The 24,213-nt window shown below is 44.0% G+C and overlaps 1 protein-coding gene across 1 annotated transcript in view; it reads right to left on the bottom strand.

Annotated features, from left to right (window-relative positions):
* Positions 1-15,654: 15,654 nt before the first annotated feature.
* sptlc1 (serine palmitoyltransferase, long chain base subunit 1) overlaps positions 15,655-24,213 on the bottom strand; it is an 81,758-nt gene continuing 73,199 nt past the window's right edge. The window contains exon 15 of the mRNA XM_038804724.1: positions 15,655-17,579. Coding sequence (XP_038660652.1) covers positions 17,486-17,579 — 94 coding nt within the window. The 3' untranslated portion in view covers positions 15,655-17,485. The remainder of the gene's footprint in view (positions 17,580-24,213) is intronic.

The following is a 24,213-nucleotide window of genomic DNA, read 5'->3' as shown; positions in this document are numbered from 1 at the left end:
GCCCACCACAAAGTAAGAGATCCCCTGGGGGGAGTGTACTGCAGGGCACCACCTGAGCAGTTCAGGCATCGGAACCGCATTTTCAGCAACCCGCTGCACTCCTCAGTGACAGTACGGGTGGTAATGTCGGCCTCATTGTATCGGGTCTCCGCCTCAGCCTCAAGCTTCCACACTAGCGTCATCAGCCATATCCTCAGCGGGTAGCCCTTATCCCCCATGAGCCAACCTGTCATCCTGGGGTGGTCCTTGAAGATACTGGGGATCTCTGAATGCCCCAGGATGTAGCTGTTATGCATTATCCCTGGGTAGCAGGCACATACATGTATGATTTTGAGGTGGTGGTTGCAGACGATCAGAACATTGAGAATGAAACCTTTCCTGTTAATATGCCCGGTGCTCACAGGGCGTCATACGTGGTATCGATCACCCCATGGACCTCGTGCATCCATGAGATGATGGCAAATCCTTCAGCCTGGGCATCTTGATGGGCCTGGTCCAGGTCGGAGGTGATACAGTCACATACCCGGGCATACAGAGCATCCCTCACCTCCTGAATGCTGTGTGGACAATGCCACACAGGTCCCCACTTGAGGCCAGGAATGACCTGTTGGTATCAAGGTTTTTTAAAAATAAATGTTTTTTGAACAAAGTATATTTACCGTTATGTACACAAAATAGAATACATATTATATATATATACACGGAAGAGAAGGGAACACGCACAATAAACAAAACAAACAACAACAAAAAAGTTAGACTATAATAACTGGTAGGGGCTGATGTGCTTGCTCAACAACAGCAGCTCTGTACAATTGGCAATATTGTTTTTAGCACATAAGTAGGCATCTGTTTGTGGGTGGGGGGGAAACAATTACAGAACAATTACAGAGGGCAATACACGAATGGATCTGGTGTTGATGTTGTCGCTTGCTTCTCCTGGATGTTTTCACTGCCGCTGTCGTCTCGCAATCACCTCCGCTTCTGCCTTTCTTCCCGGCTTGCGCCCGGATTTTCCTTGTTCTCTGCTCCTGCAGATGCCAAGTTTGTTATTGTTTCCTGTGCCCTCCTTCCGGCTGTCATTCTCTTGCCTCCCCCCCCCCCACCTCACTGGTTCCCCACTATTGTTCCCTATCTCCTCCCTCTTCCACCCCCCCTCTGCAAACCCCCCCCCCCCCCCCCCCCCCCTTCTCCTGTGGTTCACCTTTCTTTTCTCTCAGGTTTAGCTGGTATCCCCCCCCCCCCCCGGTCTATCCCTCCCTCCCCCGCCTTGGCTACTTTCCCCTGATTCTTGGCTACCTGGCTATTCTTCTGCTTGTTCGTTGGCCACAAACAGGTCCCGGAACAATTGGGTGAATGGCTCCCATGTTCTGTGGAAGCAGTCGTCTGACCCTCGGATGGCGAATTTGATTTTCTCCATTTGGAGAGATTCTGAGAGGTCGGACAGCCAGTCTGCAGGTTTGGGTGGTGCTGCTGACCGCCAGCCGAACAGGATTCTACGGCGGGCGATCAGGGAGGCAAACGCAAGGGCGTCCACCCTCGTCCCCAGGAATAGATCTGGCTGGTCTGATACCATGAAGACCGCCATTTTCGGGCATGGCTCCACCCTCATCACCACCACTTTGGACATGGCCTCGAAGAAGGCTGTCCAGTACCCCGCAAGTCTGGGGCAAGACCAGAACATGTGGGCGTGGTTGGCTGGGCCTCCTTGGCACCTTTCAAATCTAACCTTCACCTCTGGGAAGAACCTATTCATATGAGTTCTTGTTAAGTGGGCTCTATGTACCACTTAGAGTTGCGTCAAGCTGAGCCTTGCACACGTGGAGGTGGAGTTGACCCTATGCAGTGCTTCGCTCCAGAGTCCCCATCCTATTCCAATCCCCAGGTCTTCCTCCCATTTCTTTCCTGTTGCGTCCAGTACGGTGTCAGCCCTTTCTACCAGTCGGTCATACATGTCGCTACAGTTTCCTTTATCTAGTATGATTGTGTCCAGTAATTCTTCCAATAATGTCTATCATGGCAGTTGGGGATATGTCCTTGTCTCCTTTCGTAGGAAGTTTTTGAATTGCAGGTACCTTAGCTCGTTCCCCCTGGCCAGCTGGAATTTCTCTGTCAGTTCGATCCTGCCTTCCGTGTATAGGTCCCTGACTGTCAGTGTCCCCCCCGTCCTGCCTCCACCTTTTGAAGGTGGCGTCAGTCAGTGCTGGTGTGAACCTATGGTTGTTGCAGATGGGAGCTTTGTCAGACATTTTGGTCAGGCCAAATTGCTGCCGCAGTTGGTTCCAGGATTGGAGGGTAGCTATCACCACTGGGCTGCTGGAGTGTTTTTTGGGTGGAGATGGGAGTGCTGCCGTTGCGAGGGCCCAGAGGGAGGTCCCCATGTGCGAGGCCTCTTCCGCGCGCACCCACTCGGCTTCTGGCTCCTGGATCCATCCCCTTACTCGCTCAGCCATCGCCGCCCAGTGGTAGAATGGTAGGTTTGGGAGGGCTAACCCCCCCCTGAATTTTGTTTTTTGTAGGACCTTCTTTGGGATCCTAGCATTCTTCCGCCCGCATACAAACGCCATGATTAATTTGTCTAGTGCTTTGAAAAAAGCCTTGGGGATGTAGATCGGGATGGATCTAAGTAGAAAGAGGTACCTGGGCAGCACGTTCATTTTGATCGTCTGTACTCTCCCTGCGAGTGAGAGTGGGAGTGTGTTCCATCTTTGCAGGTCCTTTTTTACTTCCTCTGTCAGACTGGTGAGGTTCCATTTGTGGATCTCTTTCCAGTCATGGGCTATTTGGATCCCCAGGTAGCGGAATTTGTGTCGGGCTTGTTTAAACAGCAGTCTCGTTAGTACTGCTGCTGCTCCCCCCCTCCCCCTCCCTCCCCCCCCCCCCCCCCTCCCTCCCCCCTCCCCCCTTGTGGTGTACCGGGAAGATCTTGCTTTTGCTCATGTTGAGTTTGTAGCCCGAGAAGGCGCCAAACTCTTTCAGGAGCGCGATGATTCCGTCCATGCTACTTTGTGGGTCCGAGATGTAGAGGAGCAGGTCATCTGCATAGAGTGAGACTCTGTGCTCTCTGCCTCCCCTTCGGATCCCCCTCCAGCTTTTTGCTGCTCTGAGAGCAATTGCTAATTGTTCGATCGCTCGGGCAAATAGCAGTGGGGACATTGGGCATCCTTGTCTGGTGCCCCTGTGCAGCTGGAAGTATTGGGGGTTGGTGTTGTTGGTCCGTACGCTCGCCATGGGAGCGATGTATAGGCATTTTACCCAGGAGGTGAACCCTGTTCCAAGCCCGAACCGCTCCAGTACCTCTATGAATTATTTCCATTCGACTCTGTCAAAGGCCTTTTCGGCATCTAGGGAGACGATCAACTCTGGTACTCTCTCCCTGGATGGGGTCATTATCACGTTTAGCAGGCACCTGATGTTCGAGGTTAACTGCCTACCTTTGACAAAACCTGTCTGGTCCTCTGCGACCATTTCTGGTACGCAGTCTTCTAGCCATTTGGGTAGGATTTTGGCCAGTATTTTGGCATCTGCGTTCAGCAGTGAGTTGGGTCTGTATGACCCACATTCCATTGGGTCTTTATCTTTCTTAGGTATCAGCGAGATTGAGGCCTGTGCTAGCGTAGGTGGCAGTGTGCGATGGTATCAAGGTTGAGAGCTGCGGTGAACTTCGCGGCCACTGGGAGAAGGTGTCTTCCCCCTCCTCAGGTGCCATGTCCTCAGAATGCCGCACTGTCTCTCTGTACTGAGATGGAGTCTTCTGTGGCATATGGTGTCCGTCAGCTCATGGAATGACAAACAACGCCAGTAAACCTTGGGCCATCACTGGGCCCCCTTCTGGCTCCTTCCTCAACCAGATGGGCGACCGGGTCTTCAGGATGTGCGGTGGTCCCCTGCACATAGAGGGGGAGGGGGATATAACCTGCATTGTCGCTGTTGCCTTCTACGGCATCTGCCCGCCTCAGCTGCCACAATCACAGCCAGGGCAGCCTCCATGGGATCCACACCAGCACACATAGTTTTAGCTGGAAGGAATTGAAGAATGGAGAGACCGATAATCCATTAGGACTTCCATCCCACGTTCCTCAAATCCCCCTACCCTCTGCACCCTTGTCACGACTATCCCGCCTTTTCTTAGAGTGTCATCCAGCGAGTCAGTTGCGCTGGCAAAGCTTGCTCTGCGCACACAACCCTGACCACATCAGGAGGCCCTAGACTCCAAACCTCTGTAGGGAGGCCGTGCTCAGTTGCCACCTGTGGTGTTCTTTGCGATTCTTGTTCTCAGGATGGATGTTGTAGTGTTCACAAAGACCACAGAAGCTAAATCCATTAACAAAGCTAACATTTATTCACACTACTTATTAAAGCTCGACCAAATATGAAGTTGCCCACTTGTATAGAGAAACAAAATGGCAGAGTATTATTTAAGTGATGATAGATTGGGAAATGTTGGCGTATGTTGGGACCTGGTTATTCCTGTATGCCAGTCGCTGAAAGCAAACATGCAGGTACAGTAAGCAGTTAGGAAGACACATAGTATGTTGGCCTTCATTGCATGAGGACATGAGTAGAGGTGCAAGGATGTCTTACTGCAACAGGTCCTTGTTGAGACCACACCTCGAGTATTGTGGGAAGTTTTGGTCTCCTAGTGTAAGAAAATATATACTTTGATTGAGGGAGTGCAGCGTACGTTCACCAGACTGATTCCTGGGATGGCAGATTTGTCAAATGAGCAGAGATTGGGTCAACTGGGCCTGTATTCACTGGAATTTAGAAGAATGAAAGGGGTCTAAAATTCTGACAGGGCTGGGCAGACTGGATGCAGGAATGTTGCTTCCTCTGGGTGGAGGGTCCAGAACTAGGGATTACAGCCTCAGCGTACAGCGTACAGGGTAGGCTGAGATGAGAAGAAACTTCAGAGGGTGGTGAACCTGGAGAATTCACTACCATATAATGCTGTGAGGCCAAGTCACTGAATATATTTAAGAAGGAAATAGATAGATTTTTAGACTCTAAAGGCATCAAGGGGTATGGGGAGAGTGCAGGAGTATTTTTTTGATTTGTTCATGAGATGTGAGTGTCGCTGGGTGGGCCAACATTCATTGCCCATCCTGAGGGTACAGAGGCAACCACACTGCTATGGGTCTGGAGTCACATGTAGGCCAGAACGGGTAAGGCTGGCAGATTTCCTTAGGGTCTCTAAAAAACCCCAAAAAGGGGCGGCATGGTGGTACATTGGTTAGCACGGCTGCCTCACAGCTCCAGGGTCCCGGGTTCAATTCTAGCCTTGGTGGCTGTCTGTGCGGAGTTTGCACTTTCTCCGAGCAGGGAGGCAGGACCCCAAGATAGGTTGAGGGGGCAGAGACATTCTGGTGTGTTACAGTCGGCAAAGGCAGTAGCCAAAGCCGCACTGGGAGGCCTGATCTCTGAATGAAACTGCATGGAAACAACTTTATAAGAACGGCGCAGGTTGGAACAAACTGCAGAGATGGGCAGTGATAGAATGCCATCAGGAAAAGAGGATGAGAGTACCATGAACTTTGATTGAGGAGCTGAGGGCTCCATATCAAGGTTTATAGCAGAACAACAGCCTAGAATGTTGCAGTAAAAGCAAAGATAAGAATCGCTTTGGCAAATGATAGAATGTGATTGATAGACAGTTTAACAACAGCAGAGGCAGGAGCATTAGGAGCAAACAATGCCTTAGGAGCTGGATTTGATTTGATTTGATTTATCACATGCACTGAAGTACAGTGAAAAGTATTTTTCTGTGGCCGAGGGAACGTACATAGTACATACATAGTAGACAAAGAGAATAATCAACAGAGAACATTGACAAATGATACATCGACAGTGATTGGTTACAGTGCGGAACGAGGGGTCAAGCAAAGCAAATACATGAGCAAGAGCAGCATAGGATGTTGTGATTAGTGTTCTTACAGGGAATAGATCAGGCTGAGGGGGGAGTGGTTGAGGAGTCTTGTAGCTGTGGGGAAGAAGCTATTCCTATGTTTGGATGTGTGGGTCTTCAGACTTCTGTACTTTCTGACTGATGGAAGAGTCTGGAAGAAGGCAAAGCCTGGGTGGGAGGTGTCACTGATAATGCTGTCTGCCTTCCTGAGGCAACAGGAGGTTGAGAAAGAATCAATGTGAGGGTGGCAAGCTTGTGTGATGCGCTGGGCTGAGTTCACCACACTCTGCAGTTTCTTGCGATCTTGGACCAAGCAGTTGCCATACCAAGCTGTGATGCAGCTGGATAGGATGCTCTCTATCACACATCTGTAGAAGTTTGTGAGTGTCGATGCAGACATGCCAAATTTCTTTAGCTTCCGTAGGAAGTAGAGACGTTGTTGGGCTTTCTTGACTGTTGCATCAACGTGAGTGGACCAGGACAGACTGTTGGTGGTGGTGACCCCTAAGAACTTAAAACCATTGATGCAGATGGGAGTGTGTGTCGTGCTACGCTTCCTGAAGTTGATGATCAGTTCCTTGTTCTTTCCGACATTTAGAGAGAGGTTGTTTTCGGTACACCATGCAACCAAATTATTTATATCCCTCCTGTAGTCTGATTCATCGTTGTTTGAGATACGGCCCACCACGGATACAGAGAAAAATGTGATGAAGATTATGAGCACATCCTTGAGAGGTTTTCTAAAGAGGTTCAGAAAGGCAACAGTGAGTTGAAGAAAGTCCAGAATACGTTAGCCTACAGTGCACATCTGTGTGCCTTACAGCTGAGTAAATGGTGCAAAGAGTTAAGGGAACTGGTAGGTAAGATGCAGAATGGAACTGATTGCTTGCAAGAAAGCATGAGTATCCTGAATAATTAGTTACGTTGGAAATAAGAGGCACATGATGGCTGAGTGGAAATAACTACTGCTGTTAGACCAAAGATATGATGTGGAGATGCCGGCATTGGACTGGGGTGAGCACAGTAAGAAGTCTTACAACACCAGATTAAAGTCCAACATGTTTCTTTCAAACACTAGCTTTCGGAGCACAGCTCCTTCCTCAGGTGAATGAAGAGATATGTTCCAGAAACATATACATAGACAAATTCAAAGATGCCAGACAATGCTTAGAATGCGAGCATTTGCAGGTAATTAAATCTTTACAGATCCAAAGATAGGGGTAACCCCAGGTTAAAGAGGTGTGAATTGTCTCAAGCCAGGACAGTTGGTAGGATTTTGCAAGCCCAGGCCAGATGGTGGGGGATGAATGTAATGCGACATGAATCCCAGGTCCCGGTTGAGGCCGCACTCACATGTGCAGAACTTGGCTATAAAACCAAAGATAGGAACAAGATATTGATTTACAGTCAAAAAATACCAGACCAGGTGAGGAGTTAGAGGATGTAGTGGATACTTTGAGGCAGTTAATTCAGCCTTCTAAAGCAGACCACTCCCCATGGTTAACTAAAACAACCCCAGGTACAAGTCGGTTAGCAGCGAGCAGTACTGGCTATCTCCAAAACCAGGACAGTTGAAAGCACTCCCCCTCTCCTCCACCTCTCCTGTGTGATAAGGGAATGCCAACATTTGAAGTTACCCATGACTTCTGATTCTTACTCCGAGTTAATTTGCCCAGTTGAAATTATACCGTACAGAATTCCCGATGCGGTGGAGAATCCAGTATTGGGTGGAAAACGGGATTGGTGCCAGGCGATGGGATCGAGGATTGCGCTCCCCGCCAGTGGGAGGATGCATTTGGGTCATTAAGACCCATTTGCATCCAATATCGAGTCGGGCACCATAATCTCTGGGGCCTCATGATTCTGGTCCTGACAAGTGTATATTTGACACTGTGGCCCTCACGGTGAGCCAAGGGAGTAACTCTTTAAGGGAGTTACAAAGTCCATCGGTGGTCCACCCTACCCTCCCCCCCCAAAAAAATGCAAGACCTGTTAAGTGCTATTAATTTCACAGCTGACCAGTTCAAAGTAACTCAACCATGAAGGGGGATGATCAGAAAACACATAATTCAGTTTGAAGTGGTCCAGGAGCTGTCAATCAAAGCTTGGTCATTATAAACATTGTGGTTTGTTCCACAGCTGACAACTTCAAAGTTAATCAACCATGAAAGCAGATGCATGGAACATTGCTGGCTGACAGCCTGGGGTCCCTGTATGGGGGGGGGGGGGTGTCTCTTCATTTATGGGGTCTCTCTGGTGTTCTTCATATTTGGGTCTGTGAGGGTCTCTTCATTTAGGGGGTCTCTGGTGGTGGAGTCAATGGGGGCGGTCAGGTCACCCCCATACTGGGGGGGGGGGGGGGGGGGGGGGAGGGTTGACCTAGAAAATCCTGTCAGGGAGGGGACTGAATTGCATTGCATGGGGGAGGGGGGCCCAGCCGCAGGACCTCTCTTTCGGGCCACCCGTTCAAAATGGCAGCCCGATAATGGGATTACATAGGTCATGGTTGAGTGGGAGTGCAAATTAGGTGCAATTCAGCTCCAGTGGGGGATCATAGGACTGTGCTGTGCCAAAACACTTCCAGACATCACCCTAACAAAGTCAGGCTCACATGAAAATGTATTTAATATAACTTAGCTTATTATGGAATCTTCCAAAATATGTCTCAATGACCAAGGTTTAAGTACACAAAAATTCATTCACTTACCAATGAGGTCACCTGTTAGGTGTTAACCAGAACTCCGAAAATGGATGCTGTAACTGTGTTACTATTCTAGTCAATGTTCCCAAATCACAAATTGAACACGAGAAAAAGATCAGAAGAAGCAAGTTTTATTGGTTAGCATGCATGATCAATGGTTTCTACTTTGATTTAAACAAAATTTATTTGCAATTGTGTTTGTTCATATTCTACTTAAATGTTATCAAAGCATAATTGCATGACACTTTGTTTCATAATAAAATAAATTAAGACGTTGCATTACCTCAAAACCCTTTGCTGCTTCTTGCTTTGCACTAATAAAAATCCTGCCGTGGGAGGCATGGGGGATTGAGTGAGGTTAGGAAGACCAGTGGAAAGAGGTCCTGTTTCTTTAAGCCGTGTTGGCTGAGCTTCATTATTGGATGGGGGGGATTGTTTATCTTGTTTTGTTCCCTTTGATACCTGGTGGTTAAAATTATAAATGCCTTAATAAAATATTTTCTAAAAAAACATCCTCATGAAGTAAAAAAAAATCTTTCTTTCACTTTCTGTGACTTCAAACTCACTTTATACAGTAAAGTACCCTTTTAATGGAATTAACAGCCTCATGACAACCTAAAGTTTATAAAGATATATATATCTTCCTTTCACTTTTATTTGCATTTTAAACATATTTATAAATGTTAAACACTAATAATATAAAACATTAACCTGCAAAACAAATGCCTCCTGCCTCTGTTCAATTATCCTAGACAGAAAAATAAAGGCGAAAATAAAAAGGTGTCCAACATTGGGGCATGCTGTCCAGATTAGCACTGTCCCTGCATTTTTCATTCAGCAGCTGCGAGGAGTTTTAACGGCACGAGCTTCCAGTGTGCATGCCTATATGCCTGCAATTCCGGTTGTCATGTCAGCTTGTGTGGAGGACCAGTGACTTAAGTTGCTAACCCAAGAGGAAGTTAAGGGCCATCATCTCTCATTCCACTAAACACAGGCATATTAGTCCGGTGAATTCAATCTTTACTAACAGGTCAATCGCTCACCCCAGGATCCAGTCTAGTGAGCCTTCATTATTTTAGAATGGCCTGAAGGTACATGGGCTTCCTCCTCCTCTTCTTCTTCATTTTTTCCTCCCCAACAGTTGGGGCACTGCCCATAACCTCATTATCATCATCATCAAGTTGGAGGGCCCGTTACTGTGCAATGTTGTGGAGCATAGAACTAATTTTGGAACCCTTGCTAGGGCATATGGAGACCTTCACCTGAGCAATCGAGGCATCTGCCAATGGCCTGCTCAATGTCACTCCTGGTGATGACGTGCTTGTTATTGTAACAGTAATAATAATCTTTATTAGTGTTACAAGTAGGCTTACATTAATACTGCAATGAAGCTACTGTGAAAACCCTGAGGGGCCACATACTGGTGCCTATTTGGGTACTTTGAGGGAGAATTCAGAATGTCCAACTCACCTAACAAACACGTCTTTTGGGACTTGTGGGAGGAAACCGGAGCACCCAGAGGAAACCCACACAGACACGGGAAGAACGTGCAGACTCCGCACAGACAGTGACCCAAGCGGGAATCGAACCTGGGACCTGTCATGATATGGAAACATGCAACCAATGAACACTCAGAATAGGACACAACCAATGGGCAGTCAGGACACTGAGAGGTGGCATCACCACAAGGGGGCATGCCATAAACACTATAAAAGGGATGAGGCACTCACACCCTGCCTCTTTTCACAGACATCTAGAGAGTTAGACAGGGTTGATCAGCAGCATCACACCCCAGCACGTGGCTTAGAGCAAGCTGGTACAGTTAGACTGAGTTACTACAGTTAGATTAGCAGAGAGTCAAACTCATTTGAGAACTGTGTTAATAGTTCAATAAACACGTTGAACTCATTTCAGAGTCTGGAGCATCCTTTAGTTAAGACTGTATCAAGTAGCAGCATAACACAACAGGACCCTGGTGCTGTGAAACAACAGCGCTAACCACTGTACTACTGTGCCACCCACCACGCCATCACTCTGCCACCAATTGTGGCTGCTGAAAGCTGATCATGATTTAGGGAATGGCCCTTGTCCGCTAGAAACCATCCTCTGGATCCGATATGGATCTGCGTGGTTGGTTGAAATTGTTTGGGGAATTGCAAATTCCTTAGAACGCAGATGTTGTGGCAGCTGCCGGGAATCTTGTACAGACTTTGGATCGGGTCCTGTCGTTCGCCAAGTTGGGGGGGGGGGTTAAGGTTTGGATATTTATGGGCAGATCTTGTTGATGGAGCAGTCTTCATTGGAAGAACTAAAGGAGAAAAAAATTGGGTGTGGTTTTTGAGGGAGGGGTGTGGCATGAGGCTATTCAACAGAGTCAACTTCACCTCCTCGTGTGCTAGGTTATGCTTGATCCAGTTCAAGGTGGTGCACAGGTGTACCTGACTAGGGCGCGAATGAATGGGTTATTTTCTGGGTTGGAGGATAGATGTGACGCTCTAGAGGGCCAGCGAATCATATGCGTGTTTTGGATTTGTCCCAAATCGGTATATTTCTGGGTCTCCTATTTTGATACTATTTCAGGGATTTTAAATATTCAGCTGGAGCCGTGCCCATTGGTGGCCACCTTTGGAGTGTTGGACCTATCGGTGCAGGTGGAGACAAAGGCAGATATCCTAGCTTTCACCTCTTTAATAGCCCAGAGGCGTATTCTGCTTAGCTGGAGGTCCCCAGTGCATCCTAGAGCCTTGACCTAGCTGGGTACCTGTAGAATTATAGAATCTTGAGATGATAAAGTATAGCATGAGGAGGTCGGAACTGGTTACCATCAGCTGTTGTGGGGTGGGGGGGGGGGGGGGGGGGGGGGGGGGGGGGGGGGGGGGGCGTTGAGGGAGGATTTGTGTTTTGTTAAGGTTTTGCTTTCTTTATGAATGGCTGGGGTGGATTGGCACTCGGGTGGGTGTAGTTTCTTTTTGGGTTCGCTGTATTGTTTTTAACTTTTTAATAATTAAAGTCTTTACTGAATATTTTTTTTACCCTCACAGAGAAGACATTCCTCCTGGTCTCTGTCTTAATTGGCCGACCCCTTACTCTTTGATTATGCCCTCTGGCCCTAGACTATCCCACAACAGGAAACACCCTCTGAGCATCTACCCTGTCAAGCCCCCCCCCCCCCCCCCCCAAGAAGCCTGTATGTCTTAATGCCATCTTTCAATTTTCTAAATTTTAGTGAGTACAGGCCCAACCTACTCAACCTCTCCTCATAAGAAAATCCCTCCAGGGATCAACCGAGTGAAACTGCCTCCAATGCCAGTATATCTTCCCTTGGATAAGGGGAGCAAAACTGTTCACGGTATTCCAGGTGTGGTCTAACTAGTGCTTTGCATAGTTTTAGCAGGACTTCCCTATTTTTATACTCCATTCCCTTTGAAGTGAAGGCCAACATTCCATTTGCCTTCCCAAGTACCTGCTACATTTGCATGCTAGATCTTTGTTATTTGCACATGAGCACCCCCAAAACCCGGTGCTGCAGTTTTCTCCAGTTGAACAATATTTTGCTCCTTTATTCTTCTTACCAAAGTGCATAACTTCACATTTTCCTACATTATATTCCATCTGCCATGTTTTTGCCCACTTGCCTAATCTGTCCAAATTCATCTGTCGACTCTGGTGTGTTATCCTCACCACTTGCCTTCCCACCTGCGTCATCTGCAAACTTGGCACTGGTGAATTCCCTTCCCTTGTCCAAGTCATTAATATATATTGTGAATAATTGTGGCCCCAGCACAGATCCCTGTGACACTTCACCAGTTACATGTTGCCATCCTGAAAATGCTCCGCTTAATTTAACTTTGTCTTCAATTAATTTGCCAATCTCCTATCCACGCTAATATACTACCCCCAACACCACAGGGCTCTTATTACATGGTTTTTTGTGCGATAACTTACTGAATGCCTTTTGGAAATCCAAGTATATTACATCTACTGGATCCCCTTATTCTACCTAGCTCATTACCACGTCAAAGAATTCTAATAAATTTGTTGAGGCATGATTTCCCCTTCATGACACCATGCTCACTCTACTTGATTATATTCTGCATTTCTAAAAGCTCTGCTATTATATTCTTTATAATGGACTCTAACATTTTCCCAATAACATGTTAGCTAACAGGCATATCGTTATTTGCTTTTTGTCTTCCTCCTTTTCTGAATAAAGGTGTTCCATTGGCAGTTTTCCAATCCTCTGGGACCTTTGCAGAATTTAAGGACTTTTGAAAGATTACTATCAGTGCATCCACTAATTTTGCAGCTACTTGCTTTCATATCTTGGGTTACAACCATAAGGTCCAAAGGACTTATTGGCTTTTAGCTCCATTAATTTCCATAATGATTGTGATTATATTTATTTTCTCCTCCCTTCTGTCTCGATTATTTATTTTTGGAATGTTACTAGCGTCCTCCACCATGAAAGCTGACGCAATGTATTTAACTCCTATATTTCCTGGTTACCCATTATTTCCCCAGTCTCATTCCCCAAGGGTCTATGTTCACTTTGGCCTCTCTCTTCCTTTTTTACATATTTAAAGAAACTCTTAGTCTCTTGTTATATTATTTGCTAGTTTACCGTCATAATTTACCTTCTCCCTCTTTATTATTTTTTGGTCATCTTCTGTTGGTTAAAACTTTCCCAACCCTCTGGCTTTACCACTAATCTTGCTACATTAATGCTACCCTTTATTTCCTTAGTTAACCATGGTTGACCCATCCCCTTAGAATCCTCCTTCCTCACTGGGATATATTTTTGTTGTGAATCATGAACTATTTTCAGAAACATCTGCCATTGCTGGTCAACCTCGTTTCCTGCTCAACTCCTTTCCCAGTCCACTCCAACTAACTCTGCCCTCATTCCTTTATAACTATCCTTATTTAAGTGCAGCACAGTTGTTTCTGACCCAAGTTTCTCACTCTCAAACTGAAAGCTAAATTCTAACACTGCTTCGTAGGGAATCTTTTACCGATATTGTTTATTCATTACACATGACCAAATCCAAATTAGCCTGATCCATAACATATTGTTTCAGCAAATTGTCCCCAATACACTCTAAGAATTCTTCCTCATGGTTACCTCTGCCAATTTGATTTTCCCAAATTCTGTGAAGGTTAATTAAAAACACTTGTTCTCACAATGGTGTTGACCATCCTTTATTGTCCCTGAAATGGTGGCGCAGGATTAATCATCTTGAACAGCTGCAATCCTTATGGCAATTGGCAATGCCAGTATATTGACCCACCAAGATGTAGACATTTTGATAGATCTTCTAGTGCTTGTATGTGACACAGAACTGATGCTATTATCATGACATTGCTCCTTTTGTCCTTCTCAATTCTGGAGATCACAGGGGAGATAAAATTATTGCACATCACATGCTGTTGTTGTCTTTCCGCAGGAACAATAATATAAATGTTTCATGGCAAGTAGTCATGTGTGACTTGCTGGATTCATTGTTGATCCTGTCTAACTAATCCAGTAAAGGTCACCAGTGGTGGCTTGAAAGCATTCAATGGTATAAAAGTTCAATGTTGATCTTACTTTTATCGTAACACGCCTGGCTTCTGTTCAGAGATCTTTACTCTACATGCAATAGCACAACCTAGCCAAATTGCACAAAGTCAAAGCTATCTACATGCAATGGTACAACCTAGCCATATTGCACAAAGTCAAAGCTATCAAAACTGGTTTAAGTAAACCAAGTTGGACACAGTTGACCAAAAAGAAATAATGAGGAATTTATTACAGCTCCAAATTTTAGTTTTGGGCTATATGCAAGGCCCATACAAGCGTTGTAAATTTCTATAGTCAATTTTAAACCGGTGTCGGGAAAAAAGGTAATTTTAAAGAATTTATATTTGTATTAATTAGAAATAAAGTATTGTTGTAAGTGGGTTTATTAGTTTCTGTGTAAGGAAGGGTAAACCTATAGTTAGATTCATGCTGAACAAAGGAGTTTGTATGTATGGGGGTTTTGGTTTCAATTCAAACTGCTTGAGAAGTTACTGCATGAAAAGTAAATAAAAGCTTGGAGAGGTAAAAATCATTGTTTAGCAACTAAGGGCACCTTTAGGATATGAATGTTTTTTTGAGTTTAGTTATAACTGAATTAATTGGCAGTTGGAGACAAGACGTTAGAGAGTGAACATCTCTCAGCTCAGCCAGAAGTTGGACAGGATAAAGGGCTGCAAAAAGGCAGACCTCCCCAAAAAAACAGATAAAGTCCAGACAATCAGGGAAGTGACCAGAAAAGCAGATAAAGTGTTCTGAGTTAAAGGGACAGCTGCAGTACCTAGATTTAAAGTGTTAAAGCAAATTGTTGATGGAAGCAGCTGAAGGAAAGCATTGTTTAAAATCAAGATTTGAAAGTGTCTCTAGTTTGAAAGTGGAATTTGAAATTACTCACACGGAAGCTAGAGTTCAGTGAGACAGGATGGCTCATAGTATAAGAATCATGTTGAGGAGAAACCCACAGATATTCACTAGGGTTCAGAGTGAAATGTGCCTGACCACAGCCAGCCTGTGTGTTTACAAGGACTGTGTTATGAGTGAAGGAGTACTGTATTATAATCAAACTTTTCATGTCTATTAATTTTTTTTCTTATTCTAAAAACAAATTAGTGGTCCTGTGATTAGGTTCCTCCATGTTTTGAAAAAAAAAACATGAGCTTTTGAGCCAAGGTTCCATTCTGTGAGCTTCCCATTCAGTTATAACACCAACTGGCATTGTAGCAAGAGCACAGGAAATGTTTGAGACAATATTTTTTTTAATGCAAAATATCCGTGTGCAAGTAACTGACTGCACAGTTAGGTGATTAAAGCACCAAGTCTGGACTGGTGAGCCAGTATACATAGGGGAGAATGCGAGATGAGATTTCAATATAATGTTAAAATTGTGAATTATGATGGTAACAATGGTATCCTGTATGATTAGATGGTCATGAAGAGTCCACTAATACAATTTACATTAGGATCAGGTTAAAAATAACAAGGCTCCAAACAACACTCAGTATAAAATTTTATTGTGGTACACATTTTTTTTAAATATACAAAACAAACTTTTACTCGTGATTTTTGGTTTTATTATGCAGCTGGCAAGTCAACTGCAAGATTATAATGATGCCTACATTTAACTGCAATGAAAATACCAGTCACAATTCCACATATTGTTACATATCTGACTATGTGCAATTTTCCAATGCACACGTACAGTGCAGTTATCAAGTAGAGGTATATAACAAATGCATCTGTAAACTGACAAGCCCCTTCCCTTGGAAAACAATCAAAGGTAGGAAAGACTTGAGGTTTGTAAGTCCTGGGTAAAGTAATGCACTGAATTTAACAGTAAAAAGCACGCAGAATACAAAAATAACCTACCCAATCACCAAGAGTGCAGAACACTTTTAAAGCAATCTCCTTTCCACCTTTCATGCAATTTTTAAATAAAATAACTTTTCAGCAATTGTTTTGCAGTTATACACATTCAAAAAAACTTGCACAATTTGTACATTTAGTGCTGCAAATTCTGTAAACCAGTATTAAAATGGACAGGAAACCAATTTCACCTGAAAACTAACAAAGCTCTAAACAAATCTGAACGGCACAAAAATGTCACACTTCTCTGGAATTCCTATGCTTGCCAATATAAAAGAATGCTGATGGTAATCTTCAGTCATGTCACATCAAATACAAATCTGTAAATTTACTGTTCAAATTGTTGCATGACAAGGTTATCACAGATTTTAAAAGTAACACAGCAGAACCCTGATGGAAGCACAACTAATTTGATGAGAATGTTATGCACACTATTTCATAAAAGGATTGGACTGGTATATTGCAAGGTTGAATGGGACCATGTATACACTTATTTGATCCCACTATATTTTATAATAATTTGGAAATCAAAAGGGTCTATAGAACTCATCTATAAATTATTTGGGGCTCAGAAATGTAGCCATATCCTCCTCTGGTGAAAGATGAAAAAACAAAGGTTGAACAGGGAGCATTAAGTGATTGCACACAACCATCAACCAGGTGCACTATGTTGTCCAAGCGCTCCCAATTTGTGTTTTGTTTCTAGTTCCAGCCACATTAAGCATGCTACTACCACATTTAAAATGAGTTGATCGCATAGACAATAAGCAATTTTTAAACCTAAAATTAAGTTGATTAGCAATAGTCCTTCAGCTACCTCCCTCTTAATATCAAACAGAATCAATAACTTAGGAAATAACACATCCACGTCAATGTCAATGAGGCTAACTGTTTTTCTAAATATATGGCAAACACAAAAAACAGCCAAATTCTCATACAGCAGATATGAAAAATAATTTTATAGTACAATTAGCAAAGTTGGTAATCTTAAATAGGCAATACATTTTAGCTCCTTATATAAAGTTAAACCTATACACCACATTCTCATTTAAATATGAATCAACCAACCAATTTCTTTAGGAACTTCCCTACAGCGCATTACTTTTAGGCACAAGGTTATTGTGAATGTTGCAAAAAATACATTTTATTATTACAAAATGAAGAGAAAATTCGAATAAGAAACTAGGATAGAAAGTTTTCTGGCTCTTAGCTGACCACACTTTGTAACAATCATTTTTTTTTTGCACTTACTTGTAAGACAAATGTACTTTAAGTTCATTAGTACAATTTCCATAATTTTAACAAAATATGTAAAAAACAGTTGAGTTCATTTATGGTAGTTGGTCATCCTTATTTTCAGCAGATAATGATCTGTTTTTGCACATTCTGCAAGTACAGTCCTTTAGGGCATGACATCCCCGTGTGTTTTCTGGTCCACAAAGATCATAAATATCAGGAAATCCTAGTGAAGGATGCACGCCGATGCTTCCTGGATTAATGCTGCTGCCCTATCCAACTCTTCCTCTGTTAATTCTACAGTAACCACCACTCGCACACTAAGAATCCAATGAAAAAGTGACGTTATTTCTACTATTATTACTACAGTAGGTCCACTTGTCTACAGAAGTAGATAGTTTAAACAATTGCAAATTATTTGTAACAAAAGTATCCCACGGGCTAAGCATTTTAGTCATGTAAAAAATGGCACTGTGTACTCCAGTTTCTTGCTTTATTTAAATGCTTGGGATACCAAATCTTAAAGAAACTTAGATCCACGAATATGATTTGAATCCAACAGCTAAACCATCAGTGGAGGAGCCTCAGCTTTTGCAATTGTCCAACAGATTCAACGTGCTTGCAAACTGTATGGATGAAAGTGGGGGCAGCAGAGAGGATGAGTGAACTCATCTAATCCAAGGTACACAAGGCAATTCAAGTGAGGGAGTAAATAGGAATGCAGTGTTATTGGGTATAGGTAGGAGGATAGACACAGCTTTATGCGGCTGGGAATGAGAGTTCAGACTGCTGCGTTGCTTGCCCAGTGCCAGCGGTCAGGACATCTACTCTGGGCTGAAGGGAAACTTGCAGTAGAAGTGGAAAGATCCAGTGGACATGCTCCACCTAGATACCAACAATACAGATAGGACTAGGAAAGAGGATCTGCTTAGGAAGTATGAGCAACTAGGGGCTAAATTAAAAGCAGAACCTCAAAGATAATAATTTCTGGATTATTACCTGAGCCATGAGCAAATTATCATAGGGTAAATAAGTTTAAAGAGTTGAATGTATGGCTCAAAGAGTGGTGTGTTTGAAAAAGGCATAGATTCATGGGACATTGGAACCAGTATTGGGGAAAGTGGAAGCTGCACAGTTGGGATGGTCTTCACCTGAACCATGCTGGGGCCAGTTTTCTATTAAATCATATAATCAGAGCAGTAAGAAAGGGCTATAAACTAAATAGTAGGGGAAAGGGATCAAGTATGGGAAGATGTGATCAATTAAAGAGAGAAAACAAGGCAAAAGAGAAAGATAGCAATAAGAGAAGTGATACTCAGAACATGGCAGGAAGGGATCGAGCATACAAACTTGAGGGCACTGACCAAAAAAGGCCAAAGATTGAAAAAATGGTAAAAGGACAAATTTGAAGGGTGTATGTGAATGCACATAGCATTTGTGACATAACAGATGAATTGATAGCTCAAGTAGAAATAAATATGCATCATCCAATAGCCATTACAGAGACAAGGTTTCATGATGACAAAGGCTGGGAACCGAATATTCAAGGGTACATGACATTTCTGAAAGACAGGAAGCGAGGAATAGGGAAGGGGTAGCACAAGGACAGAAGTACAAGATTACCTTAGTTCTAAAGATCAAGATGCAGAATAGTTTGGGTAGAAAGACAAAAGGTAGGAAGTCACTCACGGGAGTGGTTTATAGGCTCCTTCAACATAACCACACTGTAGGATGGAATACGCAGGAAGAAATAATGGGGGCTTGTGAGAAAGGTACAATGATAATTATGGATCTGGTAATGTGCAATGTGACAGAATTAATTAATTACAGGGAGATGTTAGGAAATTGGATCAAAGATGTAGTGGGCAATTTAGGGGTCAACAGCCAAAGGGTAAAACTGCTGGCATTGAGTCAGTGGTATATGCCCACACCTGGTCTCCGAAGGCCTCTTTTGCCCATAAATTGGAAGTTAGTTGCATTTTCATTGCATGGCCCTGTTCTTTTGTGTAAAAGGGAGTGCATAATCTAAAGTCCAGAGAGCGATGATGAGTTAAAGTCTGGACAGAACCATCTTTGAAGGGCTGGGCAGAGTTAAGAGAGATAAAAGAATCCTGTTTGAACAAGTGGGGGCAGAAGGATTTGAAAACCGATCGAGAGAGGCTGTGAAGAAACTGACAGAGACAGGCTTTCAAAAAGGTTCCGGAGACTCATTATTAGCAGGAATATGTTCTACATATTTTTGCCTTTCTGTGTAAATGGAGTGGAGAGGTGTATGTTCATTTTACATGCGGTTTAATAGGAAATCATGTATTAGGGTTAAGAGATACATGTTCTAGTTAGATTTGTAGCTTAAAAATTTAAATATTATTTTTATTTTGTTACAATAAAGTTTTGTTTGTAAAAATAGCCAAGCTCTATTTCTCATGCAATCATCCCTGGAGTGAATTGATCTTTCCGCAGAGTCTTTAAAAAAAACATACAAAAAATGTTGCCGTTCTGGTCCAGTGTCCTAGCCACTGTTGGTATCTGGTCTGGCGTCCATAACAAAATTGAGGGCTCGTTACCAGAATTCTTACATTTAATTCCTTGTTTGGCTTGGACAGTGAGTGTATTTGGAATGATTGCATTCTTTCCAGGTTTGAAATTTGAATAGGGAGTGGCTGGAGATGGATTTTTCAGTTGCAAATGATTTCCTGGGTGTAGAAGAAATTACTCGGGATGATTTACAAAGGAAGTCTAAAGAAAGCTCGAGTTTGGTGGAGAAACTGTGGTTAGCCTTGTCTAAAGGGGTGAAGGAGGCAGAGATTGTACAAGTCATAGATCAATATTTAAACTTTCTAGTGACATAGCCTAACCCATTAGAATTAGCTTGAAACCAATTACAAATGGAAGAACTGGAAATGCAGCAAAAACTGAAAAAATGGTGATGGAAATGAGGAAAGAAGAAAAAGACAGAGAGAGAAGAAAAAGTGAGGGCTTTACAAAGGGACATGGAAAGGGAAAAATTAGCAAAAGAGGGATTAGCAATGGCAGAATCCAAGGAAGAAGAAAGAGATTAGCAAAGGCAGAAGCAAAAGGAAAAGAGAGAATTTGAACTTTGGAAGTCAAAGTTAAAGTCTGTAGCTGAGGAAGGTCTACAGAAAGAAGAAATACTTCCTGGTCAAAAGCTTAGTAGGGAAATAATTATTTTGGAGGAATTTAAAGATTCACCTCCCGCAGTAGAGAGAACTCATGACAGCAAAGAGTTAAAATGGCTAGACAGGCCGCAGAAATGGCAGACAATTTTGAATTGGTTCATAAAGCAACATGTAGTGTTCAACATCAATTTCAATCTGCGACGGGTAGAAGCTGGGGAAATGAGAAATTCACAGGTGGTCAATGCAGAGGTGGTGTAGTTGATGTTAAAGAGAGTGTGCCTCAGAGCAAAAAGGGAAACCGGCGATAGTGGTTAGGAGACAAGAAAACGCAAGTGTTTTCATTGTAATAAAGTTGGACATGTGAAGTCGCAATGTTGGTAACTTAAGACAGACTTGGCAAAACAGGACAAGCCAGTGAGGTTTACTAAAGTGGGATTAAAAACCACTATCCCAGTGGAAGAGGTGTAACAGAGACTGGTGGATAAGCAGAACTCTTTAAGGGATTTATTTGTGAGGGAAACGTTTACTCATATGTACTATGTGGAGTAGGTAAAGAGATTACAATTTGAAAGAGGCGGAACAGTGTCACAGTGGTTAGCACTGCTATCTCATGGCGCCATAGACCCGGGTTCGATGCCGGCCCCAGGTCACTGTCCATGTGGAGTTTGCACATTCTCCCCGTGTCTTGGTGGGTTTCACCCCCACAACCCAAAAAGATGGATTGCCCATGCTAAATTGCCCCTTAATTGGAAAAAAAATGAACTGGATACTCTAAATATATATATAAAAACTTTTTAAAAATAAGAACATGCACAAGTCAATCGTTAAATGGTGAGAGATAAAGAGATATGTAGTTTGGAAGGAGTATTGTCAGAAAAGGTGAGAATATGTGACTTAAGTGATTGCAATGCCTCTCTTTGATGTGGTTGTGGTTTCAGCTCTTTGAGTCACTCACCCAGGAAGGGAGACGAATGAATCAAGGCTGCAGGTGTTTTATGGAAGCTGTCGATCTTAGCCCATGACTAGAAATGAATGAATAGCTTGCAGCTAATGTCTCTATGGGTTTAAGCGCAGTTCACAACTGTTCCCTTTCCAGGAATGGATATGTGGTGCCTCCAGCCAAGTGTAACTGTAATTTCTGTCACTGCTCCTGTCTGGACTGTGGGATTCCTTGGAGGGGCTCTCTATTACAGGGGTCCCATGGACAGGAGGGGGAAAGAGGAGAAAGTGAGCGGGAGGCTGGAGCTGTGGGGCGCGGGGGGGGGGGGGGGGCGCGCGGTGCTGGAACTAGACGGCAGAGAGAGAGAGAGAGAGAGAACGAACAAATATAGATTGTATTGCAAGCACTGTAGATGGAAGCAAAAATCACAAAGAGATTTTAAATACAGCACAAAAACGTGGCAAATAGAATTCAATGTGAGCTATCTAATTTGAACCAATGAAGGCTAATTTTGTATTTTCTAAATGGTGAAAAGCTAGAGGCAGTGGTGGTCCAAAGAGAATTGTCCATGTACAGAAAATATTCAGAAAGGCTAATGGAATGCTGAATTTCATCTCTGGTGGACGTCAGAGAAGTTATGCTATAACTATACAAAGCATTGGTTTGACTAAACCTGGAATATTGTATTCAGTTCTGGCAACCTCATTTTTGGGAGAATTCAAGACAAAGCAGAATGATACCTAGACCCAAGTGTTAAATTAATTTATATGAGGAGCGATTGCAAACCTGGGTTTGTATTCCCTGAAATCCAGAAAGTTAAGGGGTGATATGATCAAAGCTTTCAACATATTAAAGGGAAAGAGATGGGTAGATACAGGGTGGTATTCTCCTCCCCCCCGGCCGGGTGGGAGAATCGCCGGGGCGCCGTGCAAATCGCGCCACGCCGCCCCGACGGCCGCATGTGATTCTCCCACCCCCCAAACCAATGGCGCACGAATCGCGCCGGGCCGCTCGGAGAATCGCCGCAAATGCCGAGCGGTGATTCTCCGGCCCGGACGGGTCAAGCGCCCGGCGAAAAAAGTGACAGTCCCACCAGCGCCATTCTAACCTGCTCTCGGGTCAGCGGGACCTGGGGCTTCAAGGGCCAGGAGCGGCCTGTGGCGGGGGGGGGGGGGGGGTTCCAACCCCGGGGAGGTCCTCCGGAGTGGCCTGGCCCGCGATCGGGACCCACCAATCGGCGGGCTGGCCTCTCTGTCGGCGGGCCTCCTTTCTTCCGCGGGCAAACCTGTCTCGATGGGCCATTTTTGTGCGTGGCGGCATGGGGGAGGATGGCCACCGCGCATGCGCTAGTTGCCGCCGGCCCAACTGCACATGCGCTGGACCCAAGGCGCCGCGTCTTTTACGTGGCGCTGCGTCTCTGTGAGTAATACACTCCGGTTTTTACTCCAGCACCGGCACTTAGACTCCCATTGGGAGAATCCCGCTCACTATTTCTGATGATTGGGGAATCCAGGAGGGGGGAAACATGGACCACGAGGATGTACTCTTCAGGCTTTCAGGAATGAAGTTCAAAAATACTTCTGCACGCAAAGGGTGGTAGGAGAATACAACTCTTTTGAAAATGGCAACTGATGTTAGATTGTTTTGTTAATCTTAATTCTGTGACGAATACATTTTTGTTAATTAAAGATATTAAAGGATGTGGGGCAGAAGATTACAGATCAGCCATGGCATCACAGAATGGTGGAATAGGCTAGAGGGGCTAACTGGCATTTTACTGTACCTCAACTGTACCCAAGTCAGGAGTGAAGAGAAAAAGAGAAGATTGAGAAGGAAAAAGTTACTCCCCACTCTTTCTCTCCCCCCCCCCCCCCCCCCCCCCCCCCCCCCCCCAAAGCTCTCTGCCCACTCTCCTCCTCCCCAGCTCTAAATTAACAGAACTGTTGACACCGAAGGAGGTGCTAAATAACAACGGGTTTGATGGGATTGAATAGAGCCGTTTGTTTCTATATTGCTATGGATGAGGTGGGTAGATTGGAAGTACCATAGATGTTATTTAATTTTTCAAAATCCTTTACTGTAAATGAAACAAAACGAGCACAGGAATGGAAGAACTAAAATATGCAGGGTCTCAAGCTAATGGCAACCAATTCTAAGAAAAATAGGGATAATTTTTACAACAGCTTGGATTTTGTGGTGGCATTAGTTCGCTGAAACAGACAGCAATTTTTGGAGACCACACATGCACAGAGTAACATGGAAGTCGAGAAGTTGAAGCATTTTCGAGCATCTACGCCTCTCCACAGGCTTGCTGTTGAAATCGCCCTTCTACCATCCCAGATTGCCATCAACAGGGAAATCTAGAATTGATGAGAACTTCCAATCATTTGTGTCACCATTTCGAATGAGATGTAACTGGCTTTTTAATTGGCGTGCAAACTTCACAATTACTGCCAAGCACCTTCACGGTTGCTGAAAAGCATATTTTATATTTGCGGTATGTCAACTTTCTCCACGGTGATAAAAAATTATACAATTTTCAAATAATAAAAAAAGAGATTTCTTTATTTTAGTTTTGATCTTTAAACTCCCATTTAATTTTCTATCCGAAAGCCGTGCGTTAAACTTCTTAGTCAACCGTGCGTGAATACTTCAATGCGATTGTTTAGCTGCTTATTGACGTCACTGCTGCTGCACACCAAGGGATTCCCTTGATCTGGCGTCAGATTTAAACTCATAATAATAATCTTTATTAGTGTCACAAGTAGGCTAACATTAACATTGCTGTGAAGTTACTGTGAAAATCCCCTAGTAGCCACACTCCGGCACCTGATCAGGTACAGAGGGAGAATTCAGAATGCCCAAATTACCTAACAG

This window comes from Scyliorhinus canicula, chromosome 8 (assembly GCF_902713615.1).
Source record: "Scyliorhinus canicula chromosome 8, sScyCan1.1, whole genome shotgun sequence".
NCBI classification, from domain to species: Eukaryota; Metazoa; Chordata; class Chondrichthyes; order Carcharhiniformes; family Scyliorhinidae; genus Scyliorhinus; species Scyliorhinus canicula.
Note: the sequence above shows the minus strand (reverse complement) of the source record. Positions and strands in the feature narration are given on the sequence as shown.